The 20380-nt window shown below is 35.0% G+C and overlaps 2 protein-coding genes across 6 annotated transcripts; one reads left to right on the top strand and one right to left on the bottom strand.

The window, feature by feature from the left end:
* Positions 1–200: 200 nt before the first annotated feature.
* LOC114286067 (ALA-interacting subunit 1) lies at positions 201–6473 on the top strand. Of its 2 annotated transcripts, XM_082880378.1 has the most exons (9): positions 554–785; positions 1181–1229; positions 3244–3302; positions 3410–3484; positions 3578–3691; positions 4271–4341; positions 5193–5487; positions 5676–5965; positions 6170–6473. In XM_082880378.1, exons 4-9 carry the CDS (start codon positions 3425–3427, stop codon positions 6222–6224), a joined length of 885 nt encoding a protein of 294 aa, XP_082736504.1. In that variant the 5' UTR covers positions 554–785; positions 1181–1229; positions 3244–3302; positions 3410–3424; the 3' UTR covers positions 6225–6473. The 2 variants fall into 2 exon arrangements, with proteins under 2 accessions (XP_082736503.1, XP_082736504.1); XM_082880377.1 differs by lacking the exon at positions 1181–1229 and having other exon boundaries at positions 201–785.
* A 1795-nt stretch (positions 6474–8268) lies between these two features.
* Positions 8269–20048, bottom strand: LOC114286087 (S-adenosyl-L-methionine-dependent methyltransferases superfamily protein). Of its 4 annotated transcripts, none has more exons than XM_082880374.1 (8): positions 19829–20048; positions 18397–18622; positions 14903–15037; positions 11608–11830; positions 10827–11013; positions 9720–9904; positions 8782–8919; positions 8269–8700 (listed from the first exon to the last, which is right to left on the bottom strand). In XM_082880374.1, exons 1-8 carry the CDS (start codon positions 19947–19949, stop codon positions 8572–8574), a joined length of 1344 nt encoding a protein of 447 aa, XP_082736500.1. In that variant the 5' UTR covers positions 19950–20048; the 3' UTR covers positions 8269–8571. The 4 variants fall into 4 exon arrangements, with proteins under 4 accessions (XP_082736500.1, XP_082736499.1, XP_082736501.1 ...); XM_082880373.1 differs by having other exon boundaries at positions 19712–19988; XM_082880375.1 differs by lacking the exon at positions 14903–15037 and having other exon boundaries at positions 19712–19991.
* Positions 20049–20380: the final 332 nt, after the last annotated feature.

The raw sequence follows: 20380 nt of genomic DNA, 5'->3' as shown, positions 1-20380 counted from the left end.
TTTATATTTTTTAGTTAAAAAAGTATTAATTACTTATATTTTTATTTAAATATAATTTAAATATATTTGTAATGTCACGATTATATTATGATTCAGCTCAGATAATTAAATCAATAACTTATTGACCTGATTTTTTTTCCAATTCACTCGCCGATCTAATTTTTGAAACAATGAGTACATTGGAGGTGGGATTTAGAAGGCTCCGCGTCTAAAATAAAATATCTGCTGCCAATGTCATGGATGGATGGAGTAATAAGAAAGCAAACCGGGTCCAAGTCCAACACCAATAAAACCGTGTTTATTGGGTTGGGTTGTTGTTCTAGTTTGACTTTTTTTTTGTTTAATCTCTCTGGTCTTCCTTCCTCTTTCGGTCAGTCATTCCCTTCCTTGTTCTAGAGAGACGAAGAGAGAGAGAGAGAGAGAGAGAGAGGGAGGGTGGCGTGGTGGCGGGCAGTCCTCTACATTTTGTTTACCTTTCAAAGTCAAAAGCAGATTGAGAAGCCAAACACCCTCTCTCTCTATATATATGTGTGGGTGTGCGTGTTTTGAATATTTTGATCGCATATACCCTCATCATCCTCTACATTTTTGATCCATCTTTCTTGGGTGATTTTTGTGTAATAATCATCATCAGTAGTTGGGTTGTGTTGGGTCCGTCAAAGAAAACTCTACGCCAATGAGTTCAAATGCTCCGTCTTCAAGCTCCGGAGGAGGCGCTGCTGCTGCTGCTGCTGCTGGATCCACTGATTCTTCAGCACCCAGACGAAATTCCAAGCGACCCAAATGTTTGTTTCTCTTCCCACTCCCACCTCTACTTTGTTTTTGTTCATCTAGTGTTTCACTCGTCAATTGCCCCCACCCCACCCAGGTGTAGTCATGTAAACATTGGTAATGGGTGGGGGGCACAGCTTAGATCTAATTTATATAATCTTTTCTCTTTTTCTTTTTCTTTTTATAATTTTTTTGAGAGAGAGTCCTAAATCCTTAGGTATCCTGATAATCAATTACTGAACCGTTGGAATGGGTTTTCTTGATTGGTTTGCAATTTTTTTGTTTTGTTTTGTTTTGTTTTGTTTTGATGCACATATGCTTGCAGATAATTGTTGAGATGTTTTTTTTGGCCGTTTCATCTGTGAGCTTTGATCATTGATTTATATTCTGTTGATCATGCTGATTTTAGGTTTTACCATCAAAGGTTGCTTTTCGTGTGTAAACTCCATGCAAAATTGGTAATTTTATTTCTACTTACCCGTATTTAACAAATTTGGGTATTAAAATAAATACAACAACTAAAAATCTATTGTCACAAACAGATTCTGTTAATTATACGGTTACATAAAAGGAGAGCACCGAAACAAGTTCCCCCCTTTCCTTGATGCCGTGTCAATTTTGAATCTTATAAAAAAGCATCTAGTTTGTTAAAATGCTACCATATTTGCCTATTCACGACAAGGTACAATAGAAATTTCACCCTTCTCAATACTGCATATACAATTGGGCTTGTGGCTTGGGTTAAGGTTACGGCTTCCAATTACAGAAAGCAAACAAATAAATAGATGGAAACAAGTTTGTGATTTGTATTAAACAAGCATAGATGGACTAGCAGGCTTCAGAAAGCAAAAAGGTTTTAAATTTGTTGACTTCTATGAATAGGAGAGACTGGTTGTTTGCTGGATGCCACTCCTGTTCATCTGTGTTCTAGTAGAATGCATATGGTATCACCCTCGGAGACAGACAGACAGACAGACAGAGTACTTATTTAAGTAAAGTCTATATGAATAACTTTAAAGGCGATTTTTTGAGACAGGAATTACAGGAATAGATTCTTAAATTATGTTGGTGAGGGATTGCCTCAACATTCGCTTGGTGGATGATCATCCACTATGTCTGAGATTTTAGTTTTTTAATGTCCTTCGCATGACTTTTTTTTTTTGGAATGATTCACTTGTCATATGCAATGACAACAATGACTGCATTAGTCAAGAAGATTGATCTTATTCAAGTTGAATTTGCTACAAGAACAACTAGAAGGGTAACATGGATTGCTGCAATGAGAATTGAGAAAATGGTCATTGATATTCGATAAGCGAATAAAGTGACATTACCCATTGGCAATTGTTGGTCCTTGTTAATTGAGGGTGCTGGGAGGGTTAAGCCTAGTTGCAAACCTTACCATTGATTTGATAGAGAATACGATCATAAAGAGAGATGATAAAGAAAAAAAGATTCATGAAAGCCCATTCCAAGTAATTGGATATGTGGGTTTATTTATGTGAGTTTTACATGTGATTGTATGAAAGTCAAATGAAAGCATAAATTGATTTGAGATAGCAAATAAATACTTACATAGTACGGGTGGTGGTGGAATGTTACCATATAACTTACATAGCATGGGTGTTATAAGGAAAGATAGAATAAGAAGTGAATGTCTTTTGGAAATTAGAAGTTGCATTGACTGAATATGATTTTAGTTGGTTTGGTTTTATGAAAATATAATCCAACTATGTTGGTGTGAATGAGATGACTGGATCCTGCGCTAAAAAAGATTCAAGAGGAAGGCCAAAAAGAATGTTGGTTGATGCTATGAGACATGATATGATGGCCTTGGTCTCAAGGAGGGTATAGCTTTAAATAGAGTTGAGTGGGATGAGTTATTTACTCAAGCAATCAAGTGACTGGGATTAAGCTTGATTAGTTGAACAAAATAAGTACTATTTGGTTATGCTTCGTCTTTTACAACTTCACCTATAGCATCTTTTGATACATGGTTTCCTATTTGTGATGTTTAGATTTTGTAGTGTGAATATTGATTTTCATCAACTCCTCAGTGATCTCTTTTCGCTGGAGTATATTTCATCTTATTTTAGTCATAAGTATGCTTACTTATGGATGCAAGTATACCGGTCCGGCACTAATGCACCAAATCCCATTACAATTCCACGTCAAAGTGTGATTAAGTGAGAGATATACTGGGATGTGTGACCTTGCTATCCACTTTGCTCTTTCAATCATTAGGTGTTTGAAGACACTTTTCCCGATTAATGGATATATGATGGAGTTATGTTTTCTACTCATTAATCTTTTCACCATTTTCTTATAGCACTTGTTTTAATTTAGGGGCTTTCTTTGTTAGTCATGTTTTATGAGGCATCATGAAATAATGATTATTTTTTTATATTTTCTTTTAATACATAATGAAATTTTAATGATTAAGAAAATTTCTGTCTTTATTTTTTGCTTTAGATTCGAAGTTTACTCAACAGGAACTTCCTGCTTGCAAACCAATTCTTACACCAAGATGGGTGAGTATTTTGTTTATTTATTTTGCAAATATTTGATGTTTACTTGGTTGTATTGTTAACATTATAGGCAGCATGCCTGTCTAAGACTTTTTCTTTGTTCTGTTCAGGTGATTTCAGCATTCATGCTTGTTAGCATTGTCTTTATTCCCATTGGCGTAGCCTCCTTGTTTGCTTCTCGGGATGTATGCTCAAGACTGATTTTGCTCTAAGAATTTTTTTTTCTTCCAATTTTCTTTCTTATATCATTGATTATGAGGTCTTTTTCTTTGCATTAGGTGGTTGAAATTATTTATCGTTATGAAACTGACTGCATACCAGTAGCCAATAGAAGTGATACGGTCAAATACATTCAAAGCTCTGAGGATAAAACTTGCAACAAAACACTAACGGTATAATTCCTCCGCATCATTCATCATCATTATTATTGTTATTAGGAAAAAATCCATTTTACCCATGTGGTATGGCCCTGGAGTACTTGACCCATTTGTCTTTTAAAAATACTCCAATACTCCCCACATAGCTGGTAGTCGTTGTGGGGGAGGTGGCTGGGAGGTAATTGGGAGTGCTAGGATGGTAGGGGAGGTGGTTGTGTAAGTTTTTGGGAAAGAAGATGGTCATGGTTAGAGGTTATGGTTTTTGGAGAAGAAGATGAAGATAAGGGTATATATATTTATCAAAAAAAAAAAAAAAAATGAAGATAAGGGTATTTATATGTCCCTTTGGCTTTGACTGATTTTTTTTTTCTTTCTAAAACAACTCTCAACTTGGGCTCATGCGGCACAAATTATGTCAATTTGGATGGTTTTATTAAAATGGCAAAATCATGTAGGGGTATTTGGCTATTTTTAAAAAACAACATGATTCAAATATCAGGTTTCTAATACGAGTATAAAGCATGAATTTAAGTGTTGTGGTTTTGGAATTGATAAATTTGTCTTCACCTTTTTTTTTTTTCCCAAATGTGTCAGGTACCGAAGCATATGAAGCAACCTATTTATGTGTATTATCAGCTCGACAACTTCTACCAGAATCATCGCAGGTATCTATAACTCGTCCTTGCTATATCTAACAATTTATTTTATTCTATCTTGGATGACAGTGGTTATATGATCAGATTGTTTTATGTTGCTGAAAGTATACATTTCTAATTTCTCTCCCACCTTCTGGGACAATACTGGACCTCTGTGATCTGAAGCCGTCTGTTTTCTGAACACTCTGCTGATTTTTGTTGTGTGTGTGTGTGTGTGTGCATACTACAAAGTTTGATCCCTGTGAATCTTCTTTTCATAGTAAACTGATGAGGGGATGCAGAGCAATAGGTCGAATTACTCTATGTAGTATTGCTATTTATGGGAAGAAGCTAGGATAGTGGCTGTTTTATTTGGTTGATAGTTTTAGCTATAGCTGGTACTACTGGAAAGCAAATCTGGGAAGTGGTTTTAGGAAAACTATCACAACACTTGTTTTTGTATCACAAAAATATTTACCTTTTCCGTTTGCACTAAATTTTTGCAGGAAAGTAAATTTGGCAATTAGTTTTGATATTTTCCCATTAAACTTGCTTTTGGAACACAAGAAATGCTATTGTTTGTTCGCACAATATTTTGAATTAATATTATGTCGTGAATCACAACTCTTACAAAAACATGATCAATATGCCAAAAGGCCAAGGTCTAATGGAATGTGTGCCACAGTAGCAGTTTTAGTATGTGGTTTATCCATGAGGATTGACCCTTTTTCCTTTATTTTCATTATTTCCAAAACAAGATGAAGCGTTCTTGTTTTATGGCTAAAACAGTAGGGATATTTGGTTTTTGATTTGATGAGAACCTGAAGCAAATTTTATATTTGATTATTTTTTTGGCTTCATGTAATAATCTCATTTTTCAGGTATGTGAAGAGCCGGAGTGATCAACAGTTGAAATCTGCCAAGGATGAGGATGAAACAAGCGCATGTAAACCTGAAGATAAAGTGAATAACATGACGATTGTGCCTTGCGGTCTTATAGCTTGGAGTTTGTTCAATGATACTTACAGCTTTTCTGTCAACAGCAGCCAGCAATTGACAGTAAACAAGACAGATATCTCATGGAAGAGTGATAGGGAACACAAGTTTGGAAAAGATGTCTTCCCTAAAAATTTTCAAAGTGGAGTTAGAGGGGGTGCAAATCTTAGTTCCAAACCAGTAAGGCTTTTTTACCAGAAAACATCTATTATAAAGGATAGGATGATACAAAACTGGCCCTGATAATAATGCCATTCTTGTTTGCTTTCCTCTTTTGTTTTGTTTTGTTTTTTTTCTTGTTATATTATCAATTAAGGTTGTTTTCCATTCTACTTATTTTTCTAATTATTATGATGTTGTGGTGACAGTTGAGTGAGCAGGAGGACCTCATTGTATGGATGAGAACTGCAGCGCTTCCAACATTTAGAAAGTTGTACGGGAGGATAGAGGTGGATCTACAGGCAAATGATGTGATTCAGGTGACATTGCAGAACAATTACAACACCTATAGTTTTGATGGAAAGAAGAAGCTTGTTCTTTCTACAACTACCTGGCTTGGTGGAAAGAATGACTTTCTTGGCATTGCATACCTCACTGTTGGCGGCTTGTGCTTCTTTCTCGCTATGGCTTTCACCATTGTATATCTAGTTAAGCCAAGGTATATATATTCTTTTCACCCACCACGCCCACCCAAAATTCTCTCTTGTCACACTACTACTACTGCTAGTAAATTTATGTTGCAATGTATGTTTATTTAATGTTTCAAAAAAACTCAGGAAGAAGCGTCATATTGTGCTTCACATCCTTCTCACAGGTGAAATGACAATATTGAAACTAATTTTGCTCACTCTCTCTCTCTCAGGCGACTTGGAGATCCATCATATTTGTCATGGAACCGAAACCCAGGAGGTCACTGAGCAAGCTTGTGACACATTTTGAAGGGGTACACTCATCACTAGTGGATGATGTTTTATGTGACGATGTGAAAATGAAACTGTGAAGTGATGATATTACTATATATATATATATATGTATGAGACATCTGTTTGAAGCATTGTTGTGTGTAGTTGTATGGAATTTTGAAGCTTGTGGCATTGGTTACATATTGTAAAAATTTATGTATAATTTTACAAATATAATATAATACGAGTTCTTGTTTTTATTTTTTTGTTTTGTTTTTATTTATTTATTTTTGATAATCAAATGTCTGAACCAGCTTATACGCATCTCAATTAATCTCACCACCACTTACGAATCCTGTATGGGCTGGTCCCATGAGACCTAAAGGGATTCCCAAAATTGCCCCAATTTGTTTATGTATGTTCGGTGGTTAATGTTCCCCAAAGTCCCTACACCATAGGCTTAGCCTCCTCCCCTCGCATCCCTTGGAAAATGCGGGGGACCCCCAGTGAGGGGCGACCCCCAGCCCACGTGGCTGTGGGTGATTGGCCAGAAAGGAAAAAAAAAAAAAAAAAAAAAAAAACTGGCGAATGGCTGTTCGCCACGTCACTGGGGGTCGACCCCCAGTGGGGGTCTGTAGCAGGACTCCGCATCCCTTCCCTGCCCTGGCCCAAAAGTCCTCAATGGGAGCTTCTATTTACACATCCACCTTCCCCTCTTTGCACACACTTCATAAAAATTATTTTTATTATAATTTTTTTTTTCAGGTGAAATTACTATTATAGACATCAAATAAACCCATTCGGAAGTTGATTGTCGAAAAAATAATAAAAATTCGGAAGTCTACTTCCGAACTAATTGTTTATTTTCGGAAAGCTATTTCCGAATCAATTGCTTATTTTTGGAAATCTACTTCCGAACCAATTATTTATTGAAAAAAATGTGTAAAGAGGGGAATGGGTGTGTGTAAATAGAAGCTCCCGTCCTCAAAGGGCAGGCAATTTGGTGGTTTGACATTTGTACCCTTGCGTTCCATGCCATCATCTCCCTGGGAAGAAGTAAAAGAAATATATCATTACGGCTCGTCATGACGTATTATAGTGGGAACCAGTAACAGTTAGGGTAAGAGTTTTCTAAAAACTCTTTTGATATTTTTATTATTTTTTTAAAAAAATTTTTTAGACATACTTAACATAAATATACCTAAAAAGTAAAAAATTTGTGAAAGAAATCTTTTAAAAATTCACTAAATACTAAAAATATAAAAAAATACTAGAATTCAGTACATTTTTTATATTTTTATGTATTTATTAATTTTTTAAAATATTTTTTCACAAATTTTTTACTTATTAGATACATCTAAATAAGGTGCATCTAAAAAAGTAAAAAAAATGTTTAAAATTTTAAAAATATTCACTAAAAACAAAAAAATTAATTTTCAAAAAACTTAATCCAAAAAATTCAAACCAAACACACTGAATACTTTGTTTTTTGATACTATATTTTTATATGATTTTTTTAAAAAATAAATAAATTATAGATTCGCTTCTTAAAATTTGTATAAAATAAAAATTACCTCATATAATTATGAAAATTACATCTCCTCTCTTAAAATTTTTAATTTTATAACAAATGATCCATTTTATTAATAAATTATCAAATCAATTAACAATTTTTAATGACATCAAAATTTTATTTTAATTAATAATAATTCAAGTAATTTTATTATTATATAGGAGAAATTAAAATTTTCATTTTTCAAATAATTCTGTTAAATAAATTTTTTTGACAACAGAATATTTATAATTTTTCAAATTACAGGGACAATTTATATTTTAAATAAATCTCAAAAATATATTTATAATCTATCATTTTTTCTTAGTTGTGATTTGTATTCTAAATTTGAAGTTTCGTTATCCATTGCATTACACAATTTCGTTATCCCCTTTACGCTGTGATTTGGGTAGGGATTTGTATTGCGCCTACTTTTTTTTCTTTCCTTTTTTTAAATGCCTACTCAATTCCTTGGTCCAAAACATAACCCTAATGGAAAATGACATCTTGTGTTAAAAATAATATATATATTAAGTTTTTCTCATCTATTTTTTTTTCTTTTTCTTTTCTTCGTAATGTGGGAGAAGGTATTCACAATTTTTCAATGCCTACAAAAATGGGGAAATGGCCACAAGTCCACAATTGGGTGCCCAATTCGACTAGGTCTAGCACTAACTGTTTTGCCGAAAGCAGCCTCTGTCTGGTCCTTTGCTCATCTTCATCTGAACAGAGTTCATGCTCAAGGAACAAGATTGGTACCAACTGGTTCCATGGTTAGCCAGATGACTGGCCAAGAGGTGAATTGAGTTTTCACAGCACTCTAAGCAAGATATTAGAAAGGTAAGCTCCCTCTGGATACGACGGATCAATAGGATGATCATAAGCCGCACCAGCCTGACGTATAACTGTGATTTTCCTCCCCGCAATGGATGCAGCAGCCTGGAAAATGTATATATAACAAATAAAAGATATACTTAAAGAGTTCAGTTCATATATGATTGCCTGTAGCAAACTACTTGCCTGAAGTGTTTGCAAGAACGTCCCGCTTTGGGTCATAGCTCCAGAACATGAGCATGTCATAAGAAGACCACCCCTTTTTGTTAATTGCATTGCCAATGAGTTTAAATTTCTGTACATGCCAGATGCACTTTGTAGAACCTGGATTAGATGCTAACCAATTAAGCAACAGCCAGCAATAATAATAATTAATTAATTAAAAAAAAAGAAAAAAAGGAGAGAGACCCATTTCCATCCTACCAAGCACTAATTTTCTTGACAATTGGGAATGTTAAAAAAGTTATCTTAGAAGTTGTGAAACATAATATGAACTCATTTGAAACCTTATGCAAAATTAAACATATCCAAATAAGCTCCCAGGTTGTGTTTGAATTATGGATTTGGGTAGGAATTTAAAAAGGAAAATGAAAATGCAAATGAAATATGAATGAAATATAATTACATTTCACCAACCTCTTCGCTTTCACTTTTCAAATCCCTACCCAAATCCATGATCCAAACACAACACTAGTGAATTTATTTTTCTTGAAAAGTGTTCACATTATAAAGTAGTTAGTTCTTCATACATTCCAAACACAAAAGCCTCTAGAAAATACAAGCATCTGCACCAAGGTTGGCTCAGTGGCAACTGGATTTAAATGTGACTGAAAATACATAAAAATATGAACGAACCCAATACACTCGCAATGTGAACACTTTATCATTCATATAGACAAACAATACAATTGCTACCGATCAGCCAAAAAGCCAAGCTGGCACATGTCAGATCCATGAAACCAACATAGAAAACCCAGCCCAAATGATCTAAAATCAGGTTGGATAGGTCAGTCTTAGCTTAAATGTACACAGGCTCCATTACTTCTTTGTATTAAATACCTTTTTTATTTTTCCTTTTTTTGGTACGTAGGTTTTTTTTGAACAGCACTTCATATACATATTACCTTTCTTCGAGGTGCTAGTTTAGGGGGATCCATGATAATGATGTCCCATGTTTCATTCCTAGAAAGAGCGTCCTTCATAAAATCAGTAGCATCACGTCTCAAAACTGATATTTTCCCTGGATCCAAGTTGTTAAGTGCAATATTTTCATTGGCAAGCTCCAAAGCAGGCAATGATGAATCAACACCTGTCAAAAATGAAGAGATAAAGATCAAAACTATTTAGACTTGAATATACCCCCAATGTTGCAAGAACAGGTTAACATGAAAGAAGAATAAGTTCTAATCCGCATGCAGTATCAAGTTTCAATGCCGTTGAGCCAAAACGGAGATGGAGGTGAAAATGATATGAAGCCTCGGGTGAAAAAAGAAAAAAAAGAAAAAGAAACGTGAACCTGCACCTCCCCTTGGGAGGGTGACAAGAGATACCACTCAAGCTGACAACTGGTGGTATCTAATGTAAAGACTTCTCTGTGGACCGCCAGTGGCTTTTAACATTTCTCATAAGGTATATGTAAAGACTTTTCGGTGGACCTCCAGTGGCTCTACGAAGGATTGAATCAGGGTGAAATGCTTAGAGACTCTAAGCTGTAACATCATCCACAGACTTGCACAGATGCTGTAACTTGTAGGGATTTCACACAAAACTCAAAATTTATATTTAAGTTGCGAAGAGAAGTTACAATAAAAGCTATGAGGTACCAGTCTTCCTGCTTTCTACTACATATCTCTGATACTTGGATGCCACTTGCAATATGAAGAGCAGAGGACGAAAAGGGCATATATTAGAATTATTCCATTAACAAAATTTTCCCATTCAATATCTTTAATTTGAAAGATTTTGGGTAGAATTTCATTGGCTTGAATCTTAATTAGTATAAGTTGCAAACTTATATTATAGTTTCAACTCAGTTGATCTCATAGCTTTTACTATTTGGTCCCACATCCACTGAACTTTTTCTGGATATAATTTCAACTAGATTCTGTAAAATAGTATATTCACACACACAAAAAAAAAAAAAAATTGTTGTTTACTGAGTTTTTGGTAAAAATGTAAACATCAAAGAATCACTGATGAGAAAGATGGCCAATGAAGTGAGGAATTTATACCAGTGACATTCGTAGCACCACCACGTGATGCATTCAGAGCAAAACCACCACTATAGCAGTACATATCAAGAACTTTCTGGCCATCTGAAATTGTAGAAATGAACTGACGATTTTCACGCTGATCAGCATAAAATCCTGTCTTCTGGCCCTCCAATGAGATTAAATAAGAAATACCATTTTCCATAACCTGTCACAAAGAAATTACAAGGTGTAGCAAAATGCAATATATAGAGCCTTCAGTGGAATTTTCATAATCAATTTGAGGGAAGAAAAATAAAATATATATAGCGAGTGACTGAATTATTAACTCCTGAATAAGCACTTACAATTTTAGAATATTTCCAATCAAACATTTTCAATGCATGAATTATGGATGTAAATCACAAAACAAAAGGGAAAGAACCTCCATGAAGAATTTAGTCCCTCAAAGGTTAGTAGGCTTCAATCTCCATACAGGGCTAATTGACTTCAATAAATTATTTAGTTAGGATATTTCATTACAAGAATGCATGAAAGAAGAAAATTTTAGTTCAATTAGCGTTCTTCAAAATAACAAGAACGGAGAGAAAGCAAAGCTCTTTCAATTATAAATTTCAGCAACAGCGAGAAAGCAATCTCCTCTTACTTAACGGGCTTCTCATCACTGAATATAGTTAAATGATACAGTCGTATATTTCACTAACGACCATGCAAAGAAACCAGTTTTAAGAAGTCAACATGGGCGTGAGCTTGCATCACCAGATTTTTGGACATAAGCAAAATTGTGTCAAGATCTATTTACCTTTACCCTTTTGAGAGGAATAGGTGGATATATTTCCTTGGAATCTGATATATACAATCCTTCTTCTTTTAAGATCTCAATAGATGGTCTCCAGCTTATATAATTGATTCCATCTAATCCACTAATGCAAGCTTTTATCTGTGGCTTGTACTTCTCCACCCAAGCTGCAGATGATGCTATTACAGCTAAATCTCCAAAGATATCAATAATAAGGCCTGACAACCTGTAACACAAGAACCGGTTACAGAAATTAAACAACTAGATTGTGCAAGGTAAGTAAAAAAAAAAAGATAAAGGTATCAAGTATGAAAAAACATAAGTGCACCAACAAATGTTCTCTTCCTTTCCTCTAACAAAACTTGAAATAATGTATGTACAGGATTTGAATATCAAGTTTGCTATATTGGTACTTTCTTTCTCCATATGTGGCTGTGACAAAGTGTAATACCAAAACATAGTTTGTGTACCCAGTGCTATCTAGTTGGCAAAGGTTTTCTTTTGCTAGAAATTCAATATGATAAATGGAGCATCTATTGAACCTATTATACAACTACTAATTAGCAGGGGCACATGCCATACGATTAGATATACAATAATACAACACAAAAATCAGTAAGCTGCAAGTTTAACTTACTCAACATTACTATTTAAATAACTCCACCCTTATCAAGTTCAAGATGGATAAAAATAAGAGGTAAGATAGAGTTACCTAATTTTAGTATCCCTAGCATTGTTGTAAACATAATATTGACAAACTTGTTAAGTTGAGAGAAAGATAAACAAAAGACTTTGATCAAGTTAAGTGTATAGAAAGTGAAGATTTAACAGTGTTAGTGAAGGATAAGGAGATTAAGGAAAGGCGAAAAAGTTAATTTGAGAAAGTATAAAAAAAAATTATAAACAATTAGAAAGTTTAATTGGAGAGAAATATGGGAGCACTAAAGAACTAAAGAAATATGGGAGCCTTGATGGAATGGAACTAAAGAACACAAATTTTATCGTAGAATAAGGAAATTTGATGAAGAAACTGCAGAGTTTGCACTAAAGATGATGAAATCAAATAAGACTTTAGGACTAGATGGTATCCCTATTGAGGCTTTGAAAAACATAGGTGAAGAGGGGGTGTTACCAATATTAATTAATAAGATTATAATAACAAGGAAAATGTCTGATGATTGACAAAACAAAAAGTATTTTAGTACCTCTATATAAAAATAAAGGAGATAAAAGGTAGTTTAGTATTTTAGTACCTCTATTATATAGGAGATATTCAAATTTCAACAACTACAGAGGTATTAAATTAATGAGTTATACAATGAAATTGTACGAGAGAGTAGTTGTGTATTGCTTGAGAGTTGCAACAACATTGACAAATAATCAATTTGAATTTAGGGTAAATTCCCAATAAATCATACTTTTCCCGTGAAATTTTCATTAATTCTTATTAACACAAAATTAACCCTCTTAACCATGTTAATAGAACTCAATGGAAATGTCATGAGATTAAGCGAGTCACAGATAGTTGTTGCATTTGGATTATTATTTATTTATTCATTTATTGTTGTAGTGGTTGACGAAAAAAATAAAGTGGGTGGAATTTGTTTATAAAAATATTGTATTCTAGCAATACAATGGCTCAAAAGAAATATTTAATGCTACTATAACAGATACTATGGTTATTATGCCATTTAGGAATTGGCATGATGGTTGATAACAAGTTGCATGTTATTTAATTTTTTGATCATTATGTACTTGATCCCAATACTACTACAACTTTAGATTTGTTTGGAGTAGAATTTGTGACCTCAAAGCATGGACGGATATGTAATGTGCTATGTGAGTCATGGGTCAACCATATCTATTTGAACAAGGTTACTTCAGCAATTCCATTTGATTTCCATTGATAAATAAAATATACTTAATTGGTATTGTGTTAAAGCAGAGATATCATAAAGAGATTTTTTTGAGTTTTTACTTTTTTTTAGTCTAACAATGAAAAATTCCTATTGGGTTGATTTGTGCAACTTGGACTTCTTATAATTTCTTAACATTTCTACTATAATATTTTGATATTCTCTATTGTTTCACCACACCACCAAACTACAATATGTAGATTTTTTACTTTTTCTTTAATTCCTATGGCCTGAAATTTGTATTTACAATTATTTCTCCTTATAGAGTATACAAATCCTGTGAATAACACGGGTTACTACTAGTACCAACATAATTGAAAGGAAAATTTTATAAAACAATTATAAGGCTAGTGATGCTTTACGAAACAAAATGTTGAGCAACTAAAACACAACACATTACTAAAATAGTTAATGAGATGAGAATGCTAAGATGGATACGTGGTAAGACCAAGAAAGATTGGATTAAAAACAAATATATTCATGAACTGGTAGAAGTAGCACTCATTGAAGATGAGTTGAGATGTAACAGACTAATATAGATTGGTCAAGTATAAGAAAGACCGGTAGAGGAAATGATAAGGCCTCTATGATACTGTTAATGGAAATGTTAAGGAGAGGAAAATACCTAAATTGACATTGGATGTTGTAGTAAAAAATGATACTAATTTATTTTCTACGCATATAGCCCTTCACAAAAGTAAATAGTGAAAAGGATTCATATAGTAGACCCAAATTGACTGGGACACAAGGCTTTGGTTCAATTTGGTTTGGTTTGATTTGTTTGGTATTAAGTTCAAGATCTAATCTTTTCGGCTAAAAATTCCAAGCTAATTTGAAAGGAAGAGCATTAGCTAGATCTCCAGTTTTAATAACATGAATTCTAGGACGTCGCATCCCATTTTGAGTTATAGATGCAACCAAAACAAAGCTGAATGACAGACAAATAATTTGTACAGTCCTCCCTAACAATCAGGATACATACAGCCTTTTTAGTTCATAGTAGAATTTATAAAAGCTTTGAACTCCTTAAAACAAACACAAATTATTAGTAGTCCTGTACATTCAACTTCCTAGTGATGACCAGATAATTTGAGGGGAACAAATGAAATAAATTCTTCAAACTGAAAAAACCAGAGAAAAAAAATACATGAATAGGAAGCTGGATATCCAACTAGTCACTTATGTAATTTTCAAGCAAGAAAACTAACAGAAAGGTAAATAAATATGTATAGTTACTTGTATGTATGTTACACTAATAAAGAAGCTACTAAAAAAACTTCGAAAGATTCCTTAATCTCACAATGTCTCAAAGACAATGGAGATTTTTCGAGTCAGAAGTATATATTCAGCAAGGAGTATTGATAAATGAACAAGAAATGTACCTATCTCCTTCACTGTTAACAAGACGATATGCATTTGTATTGGCAGAGGGGAGACCCAAACTCCTACGCAACTGAATTGCTGTGTGAATTCTTGTTTCAAGCAGTTTCTCGATGTTCAATGCACAAGAAGGATCTCTGTATCAACAATTTTAAAGTAATAACTATTAGCCTTAACACCACACATGCCTCTAGTTGAGAGCTTCTCTCTATAGAGCTTCCCATGGTAACCAACCATGGTGACGAAGGCATGATTCTTACATATCTATTGGCTTTAAATTATCCCATCCCACCCCAACTCATGTTCTTCATTGATAAATTTGTTTGTGTTTTCATCCCCTGTTGTTCGTTGCGTTATTATTTTGGCATGATTTGCTTTGTGCCGTCCCTTGTTTTTACTGATTATCTTGGAAAGGTGGTCCTTCTGGCTTGCTTTTCCTGATCCTTTGTGAGGGCTTGTGCCATGTTGGCACCACCACAGTTATGGTTATGGATGGGATGGTAACTTAGGCTTTGCCTTGCTGCTTGTATCTTTGGTTTTGTCTCCTTATCTATTATTCTGGTGGTGTGTTTCATGATGAACCTGTCGTACTTTGAGCTTGTGAGATTTGTCCCATCTGAAGCTACTAAGGTCACTGCTAGTAACCAGTGTGTCTATGCCTCTTGAGCAGCCAGAGGTGGGGGGGTGGACATACAAGTGGAAGTTTTGGCATTTAGAGGCTTTGGTAAAGTTTCCTGCTGGTTTTAGCATTTGTGAGTCTTCATGGTGAGAGGGGAGCTGTACACCAAGGATCCTCTAGAGTATTTTTTTCCTAAAGTTTCTTAAAATGGTGTGTTGTATGGGTGAGATTTAATGCTAAAAAATTGATGTGACTTGTCATTAAATCTCAACCATACAACACACCACTCTAGGAAACTTTAGGGAAAAAAAACTCTAGAGGATCCTTGCTCGGAGCTGTAATGGTCTGGGGTATGACGTCTGCTATGCTACTGAACTCACGTGGCAGAAAATGGGGTTGATGATGTTAGCTAAAAAAACGGGGAGAGAGAATCGCCTTGGGGCAACTCACTTCTACATTTTTGTTTAGGTTCTCAAGATTCTCAATTGCTCTTTTTAGTGGGTAGGAATAGTGTGTAAATGGCAGTTCTCATGATGGCAGCTGCCACAACAGTAAGGTTCGCGGTGAGTGGCATTGCATGCAAATTTTATTTATTTATTTATTTATTTTTTCAGATAAATAAAATTTTATAAAGAAATCAAAGCATCGAGGAGATGAAAAAGATTACACGGTGACACCCCCATGATAGGAGCAACACTGGCAAAAGCAAATAAAACATAACCAAAACCACTCAACCAATCACATCATCTAAAAAATCTAAAAAGGCAAACAAATCTGGGTCCACCCGCCTAGACACCAACCCATACAGAACATGGAGAAACGAAGTTTCCAACCACAGCACTGAACGAGCAACCTCCTGGAAAATACGCCGATTCCGTTCCAGCCAAATAACCCACATCAAACACAATGAAGCCAACACCCAAGCCTTTCGACACTTTTCCCCACTCGACCCCCTGCCCAACTCCACAAGACACCCAACACCCCTTTCGGTTGCACCCATTGCTCCCCAAAAGTAGAAAAAATAAGATCCCACAAACAAGAAGCCACTGGCCATAGGACATTTTTTGCACATGGCCATAGGAATGTTTAGTGTGTTGACTGACCTGAACACCCTACCTACCTCTTTGTACCGAGATTAATAGGCATACTTGTGTATAAGGATTCAAATAAAGCTGCAGTTGGTTTTTTGTGGGCATGGGTTTCAGATTCCTCGTTTGGATGCTGGTTCAAATTTGACCAGCTAATTTTCCTGCTGGAACTAAGTGACTTTACAGCTAAACATTAGTTTAGTTTGGTTCAGATGGTGCTGTGGGCAGGCGCGTAGTGTTTGTATTCCAACTGCATGTTATAGTAATTGACAACATCGGCATAATGTTTGTATTGCAGCCGGACGCTGTAGTGATGGATAGCATTGTATATGTGTTGCTGGCACAGTTCATAATGTTTTTTTCTATTCTCTTTATTTCCTCACCGAGCCTAGCCCCTTGGGATGCGAGAAGATATTATTCAGGCTAGGTTTCTTTTCAGGATTCGCCTCCCGTCCAGCAGTCCTCCCGTCCAGCACTGTCCAGCAGTTTCAACAGGATTGCGACATGTTGCAGAGAAGCGATCCAAAGGGTTCGAAGCTGCCACATTGTGGAGGAAGAAATGAATTTAGTAAACGGCGTCGTTTGAGAAATACCACGTCATTTGGTCATAACATATAGCAGTAATGGTGTGTTTTGTATCTATTGCTTCTCTCACACACTCTCAGACAAATCTCTCAAATCTACCCAAAAGGAAGTAAAGTTACCTCTCTCTCTCTCTCTCTCTCTCTTCTGGTTTTTTTTTGGGGGGGTTAAGCTCTCTTCTTGTTCTTACTTAAGGTAGAGATGAAAGAGGTCCTTGGAAAAAAAGCTTTACATTAAAGTGGGTCTTGGGAGTTGAAGATTTTTGACAAATGTTAAGAGTCGGAATGGGGTAAATCCACAATCATCTTCTCCGGCAATTAACCCACCCAAAATTCTGACCAATTCCACCAAATTTTCAATCAATAGGCCCAATCCTTCAACCAAACCTTCCTTAATTAAACTGGGTTTCTACACCTACCACCACTTCCATCAAAACCCAAACCGAAACCCACTTTCACTGCAACATCAGCATGAAAACTTCTTCTCCTTCTTACTTCACCAAACTTCCAAATCCTAACCATATTTCAAGACTCCAATTTCACATTTTTCAAATCCTTTGACTGCATTCAAATCCAATTTCACATTTTTCATTCAAATTCTCCTCTGAAACCGACCTCTCGGATTCGTTTTCTTGTTTGGTGATGACTTCATCTACTCCATTTTCGGTCGGCCCCTTTGTTACTCCATTCTTCCCTTTCTTTTCTTCGGTCATTGATGTAGATTTGAGTGCTGGATTTGAGATTTGAGTTTAGAACAAGAGGAGTTATTTGAGTTTGGAGATTGTGAGCATGTAAGCCTCTGTTACGTTCACATTATATGATAAAACGACCTCATTTTTTGGTACAACACTAGACTCATTTCTTTCTCCGCAACGTGGGAGCTTCGAACCCTTGGATCGCTTCTCCGCGACGTGTTGTAATCCTGTTGAAACTGCTGGACAGTGCTAGACAGGAGGACTGCTGGAGAAGAGGCGAATCCTTCTTTTCATCTGTTTCTCTCCTTGAGACGTGTGCCCTTTAGGGTTGCGTGTACCTCCAAGTACGTGTTTAAGGTATATATACATATATATATATATTTTTCGTAATAATATGTTTACTTAACCACCCCCCCCCCCCCAAAAAAAAAATAATAATAATAAAAATAATTAATTAGCCTATAAAATTTAAGAAATAATAGCATATTATAAAGGACTTATTTGCATAAATACCTTGCCGCTTCCTCTTCTAGTTGCATGAGCCGAACACAGAACATAGAAATAGAATTATACAAGCCCCAACCAATTGGTTTCTCTGTCCCATCAGCTACCAGCACAATATCCCCAGTCTTGGGCGGTGGTCTGCCAGTTATCCGATCAACCGCCCCGCTGTATACTATCGGACTACCATTTTTGAAGAGTTGGGTCTTCCCCTTTTTCAGGACAACCTTTGCAATACCTACCAAACCAACTCAAGTCATTAACCAACAATAAGAGGCCCAAAGACCTGCGCATATCTCACAGACATTAAATATGGTTTATCCAGTTTAACAGTCTGCTCATTGAAAATTATATTTATGTTAGCCAGGAGAGGGAGAGAAAGCAATGCAAACACTTATGTTGTGTTTGGTTGGGGGATTTGGGGAGGGATTTGGAAAGAGAAATGGAAAAGGTAGGTGAAATGTGAATAAAATATGTATATATTTCACATAGTTTCACACACCTTTTCCCTTTCCCTTTCCAAATCCCTCCCCAAATCCCTCAACCAAACACACCATTAAGCAACAGTTACGAGAAACATTTATAAGTTAGACATCGAAGCTTGAACTCTAACTATCAATAGCTGCTTGAGAGTGCATTCAATTTGGTGTTCGTGGAATTTTAACATTTGTACACACTTAAAAAATAAAAAATAAAATAATGTTTCCACCAAATTAAGAAATAGGTCAGCTTGTTGGTGCAATTTAGTAGAGCCCATGAAGGAGTGAGAAAAAGCATACACTTAAAAAATAATAAGCAATAAAATGCGTCTACAACCTTCTAGTGACAGGTTTGATTGTAAACCAACATGTTTGAGCTTCACTTATGCCAAGAAAGCATCCTTAGAAAGGATAAACGAGATAACTGATATAATTTAACGACATTCTTAAATTTTTCCTTCAAGTAAAAAATTAAAACAATTATATAAACTGTATATTTAACTGGAAACAACACTAATGATCGTAAGGAGATTAATTAGTGTTGGAATAATATAGACAAGAGAAAATGTGTGCTTACTACCCTAAATCTAACGCATCATTAAAAATTAGTTTTGGATTTGGTCAATTATGTTGTTTTCCAATGTGTTAAGAGCCACAAAACAAAATTCATTCCAGTTCTTTTCCCTTTCCAACCAAACACAAACACAAACAGACACAGACACAGCCTAAGAACCATGCATTTTAAATGAGCAATAAAATTGATTTCATATTGGTGCAAGTGCAAGTGCAAGTGATGTGGCCATAGCAACTAATTTCCTAGTTGAGATTGCAAGAGCAATATCCGTTACCAGATAGATTGATGTGGAAGTGAATTGGGAATTTCGTCACTGCTTCAGTTTGTTTTGTAGTTGAGAACTGGAATATATGAGAGAGAGAGAGAGAGAGAGAGAGAGAGAGAGAGAGACCTTTGTGGGTTCGGTGGTCTGAAGCAATTTCGTGAAGAATGGGGGAGGTTGTGGAGGGTGAGGATGATGGAATGAGAGATAGACACTTCATCAGCCGCGATGCAGGGATCACCATGCTCATTACTTTCTTTGCCTATTTTTAGCCTAATTTTTTTGAGCAATTGGCTCAAATAGAGGGGCGTACACGTTCCGAATTAGTTCGGTCAAACCAATAATGATCGTATGATTTTGAGAATCAAATCAAATTATTATATTTGTAAAATTGGATTAGAATCAAATCAAAATAACGGTTCACTTCTAAAAATTCTTATTTATGAGAATAAATTATTAATATTAGTAAAATAATTACTTAAACGGATCATATTTAACTCATGATAAAAATTAAAAATATTAAAGTATTACTCAATATTACATATCTATACCATCTTAATATTATTAAAATTACAAAAAATCAATTAATAAAAATAAAACTTGATATGATAATATTAAATGTTATATATATCTATATATTTTATTAAATAACACTTACGCATGGTTCAAGGACTGCTGCTG

This window comes from Camellia sinensis, chromosome 7 (genome assembly GCF_055761805.1).
Source record: "Camellia sinensis isolate YWXY chromosome 7, ASM5576180v1, whole genome shotgun sequence".
In the NCBI taxonomy this organism is placed as follows: Eukaryota; Viridiplantae; Streptophyta; class Magnoliopsida; order Ericales; family Theaceae; genus Camellia; species Camellia sinensis.
This window is presented reverse-complemented; position numbering and strand designations above follow the sequence as displayed.

What these genes read in the sequence shown, in the direction of transcription:
- LOC114286067 (XM_082880377.1), top strand. Translation starts at nt 677, where the DNA reads ATGAGTTCAAATGCTCCGTCTTCAAGCTCCGGAGGAGGCGCTGCTGCT. An exon ending in CAATTCTTACACCAAGATGG is followed by an intron (nt 3,303 to 3,409) that starts GTGAGTATTTTG and finishes TGTTCTGTTCAG; the next exon opens with GTGATTTCAGCATTCATGCT. An exon ending in GTATATCTAGTTAAGCCAAG is followed by an intron (nt 5,966 to 6,169) that starts GTATATATATTC and finishes TCTCTCTCTCAG; the next exon opens with GCGACTTGGAGATCCATCAT.
- LOC114286087 (XM_082880373.1), bottom strand. Translation starts at nt 19,949, where the DNA reads ATGAGCATGGTGATCCCTGCATCGCGGCTGATGAAGTGTCTATCTCTC. An exon ending in CTAGAAGAGGAAGCGGCAAG is followed by an intron (nt 15,038 to 18,396) that starts GTATTTATGCAA and finishes TTGTTGATACAG; the next exon opens with AGATCCTTCTTGTGCATTGA. An exon ending in TGGTGCTACGAATGTCACTG is followed by an intron (nt 9,905 to 10,826) that starts GTATAAATTCCT and finishes CATTTTTGACAG; the next exon opens with GTGTTGATTCATCATTGCCT.